Source organism: Adiantum capillus-veneris, chromosome 14, assembly GCF_014529385.1.
Source record: "Adiantum capillus-veneris isolate H3 chromosome 14, ASM1452938v2, whole genome shotgun sequence".
Classification (NCBI taxonomy): Eukaryota; Viridiplantae; Streptophyta; class Polypodiopsida; order Polypodiales; family Pteridaceae; genus Adiantum; species Adiantum capillus-veneris.
In genome coordinates this window covers 54260409-54263115 of record NC_140944.1, presented here as the reverse complement: position 1 = coordinate 54263115, position 2707 = coordinate 54260409, and the positions used below count along the sequence as shown (strand labels likewise).

Here is a 2707-nt window from a genome sequence, read left to right as displayed (position 1 = left end):
TCAATCCCTTGACACTGACTCCATGTCACTTATTAACAAGGACCCGCGGGAGAGCGGATGGGGGTTTCGAACTTTGGTCTGTTCCTCCAATTGCCCCCAAGGGCAAAAGTCTATGATAGGATAACAAACTGTGTGGACCTTAATGTACCAGCAAAGTCCAACCTTCAAAGGGGCGGCCGGACTGCCAATACTCTATTTTAGGAAGTGCTGACTTTGGGATTGAAATGGAGCTTTCATGCAAAATTCAACCGCTAAAAGTCTGAGCGTACTTTCCTTCTTTCCCACAACAAGAAGAAGAGGAAGCTTCGCTCTACTATAAAAGAGCCCCCGCCCCCCCCCCCCTCCCCCTCCCCTCCCCCCCGCCCTCTTTTAAAAGAGTCCAGGACTGATGTTGAAAGCCTAATCATAACCTAATAATGCCCATTTAATTATACTGCCCCCATTCTATCCTTTTCTCTATTCCGTCAACAGCCGCTCCATCGTTTCCTTAATCGCCCCCTTCTTTCAACCAGGCCTGCAATGCTGCATACTTCTAAGTCTCCCCCATTATAATCTGTTAATCATTTCTTAATCCCTCTTATATACGGCTACCTTCTCGCCCAATTAGCATCCATCGCTTGCGCTAGCGCTGGTTTTCTCAACTACCCACCTCATGGTTTGCATTGAATTTAACGCTTAATTCCGGATTCCACCTCTCGTCATTAATTGCTTACATTCCTCTAATTGTTACATTCTGCCATCGCCTCTCCTCATCTCCATCGAATTGCTTGTGCTAACGCTGCTTATCTTGACGCCCACCACCTCCTGATTTGCATTACAAAGTCTTAAGCTGGACCCAATCACTTTAATTTGCTTCCATTTTCTTGTCTTAAAGCTGATTTCCTCGACAACCCACCTCGTTATTTGCAGTGAAAACTCTTAATCTACGTTGATCCTCCTTAAATCTCACTCGATTAGTATATGTGTCTGTAATCTTGATCTAACGACCCCTTAACTCTGCATATCTGCTTCTTATAATCCCATTTGTCACAGGGTTACATAATAAACTTAATCATTATTCCTAATCTCATCATTCATCAAATCCAACTCAGGTGTTTCAGATATGGCTCCCAGGAAGGCAATTGATCCAAGTTCGGCAGACAGCTCTTCTCAAACCTCTGTAACTCATGGTGAGCACCTTCCTCAAATGGCTAGATCCTCACACTCCATAAAGAAGCGGCAGCCCATTGTGCGAATTGTGCAAGTAAGGCCTCCTAAAATCATTAATGCAGACCTTGCAAGCTTCCGAGACATTGTGCATCACTTCACAGGCCACCAAGTTGCAACTTGCGAGCAAAAAGAGGCTGGATGCACCACAGAAACCAAAAAACAGAAAACAGAGAATGTAAGCATCTCAAAGAGTAGCCGTGCCACAGCTAGCTTGGCTCCTTCACCTTCTACCTCTTCTTCTCCTCCTTCTTCTTCTTTATCTTCTTCTTCATCTTCTTTCTCTGATGCTGAGAGCCTCCATACTAAGTCACAGGGAAGTAAAAGCAATGAAATGCGCATTGCTCGGTGCTCTAATTTTGAGCAGGATTTTCAAGAGTATGGCTCCCTCTTGGCCTCTTGGGATTGCATTACTAATGGTGATACCACCTCCAAGTTTATGAACGGGGAGGACTTAATCGCGTCGATAAGCAATGACATGGAGGGCAGTATATACAGTGGCTTCGACTCAGTAACACCTTTTGATCATATGAATATGATTGAGTTCAATAAGATGAACTTAAACTACTACTCCTGATGCAAAATGTTCATGGGTTAAATTTTAAGCACAATTGCTGTACATGTATCTTCATACCCAAACTATTTTGATTGGGCCATGCTCCTTAAAATCCGAGTAATCTCCATAAAGCTTTCATCCGCCCGGCCCGTTGGAGTTTTAATTCTTTCATCATAATCATAAGTTAAGAATTGCATTAATTTTTTTAATTGTTGTTTTGAACATTGTTATAAATGCTCAAGCCAGACAAACAACTTTTTTTAAGGTTAGGAGCTACCTTATTTTTGCTTTCTTCTTCTTTTTAACCACTGAGCGTAGTGAAGGTAGTAGGGAAAAACTTTACACATATCATGTATTTACAATTGTTCTTTATTAGGTGGTGGTCACGTGAGGCTCAATTATCAATATCTCAGACAGATAACTGAGCCTGCAATGTGGTCACGTGTATCCTACTGAGCCGGCAAGATAATACCAAGCATAGCTTTTTGTAACTGTGCCGATTTTGGCATAGTACCACTAGGGGTTGTTTGTTATACATTTAATGTGGGCAGGTTTCCAAGGAATCAATGTTCTCTCTCTAGATCCTCTCTCTTCTCTACCTGCTATAGCAAAGGTAGTATCGTCCATGTAGCTTTTGTTGACTGCCACATGCAAGAATCGTTGATAGCTGTGCTCGCGCATGATCCTAACCATGGCTCAGTTATCACTCATTCAATGCGCAAGAGGCTTAGTAGCCTCACTTATCCAAACAGACAACTGAGCCCTCGCATGACCATAGCCTTACTTGAATATGTCATGCACATGTAGGACAACAACTTTACATGTCATTGCATTGCTCCATTTAGGGCTGTGGTAGAGGGCCCATACTTAGGGTCTTTATACTTCTCATGAATCAAAATAAATAGGAAAGAGAGAAGGATTTAGGCACGTAGAAGAAGAAGAAGA

General features: G+C 42.6%; 1 protein-coding gene across 1 annotated transcript; it reads left to right on the top strand.

Annotated features, from left to right (window-relative positions):
• Positions 1-363: 363 nt before the first annotated feature.
• LOC147442389 (uncharacterized) lies at positions 364-1956 on the top strand. Its single transcript, XM_086529653.1, has one exon. The coding sequence runs from the start codon at positions 1103-1105 to the stop codon at positions 1781-1783; it is 681 nt and encodes a 226-aa protein (XP_086385779.1). The 5' UTR covers positions 364-1102; the 3' UTR covers positions 1784-1956.
• Positions 1957-2707: the final 751 nt, after the last annotated feature.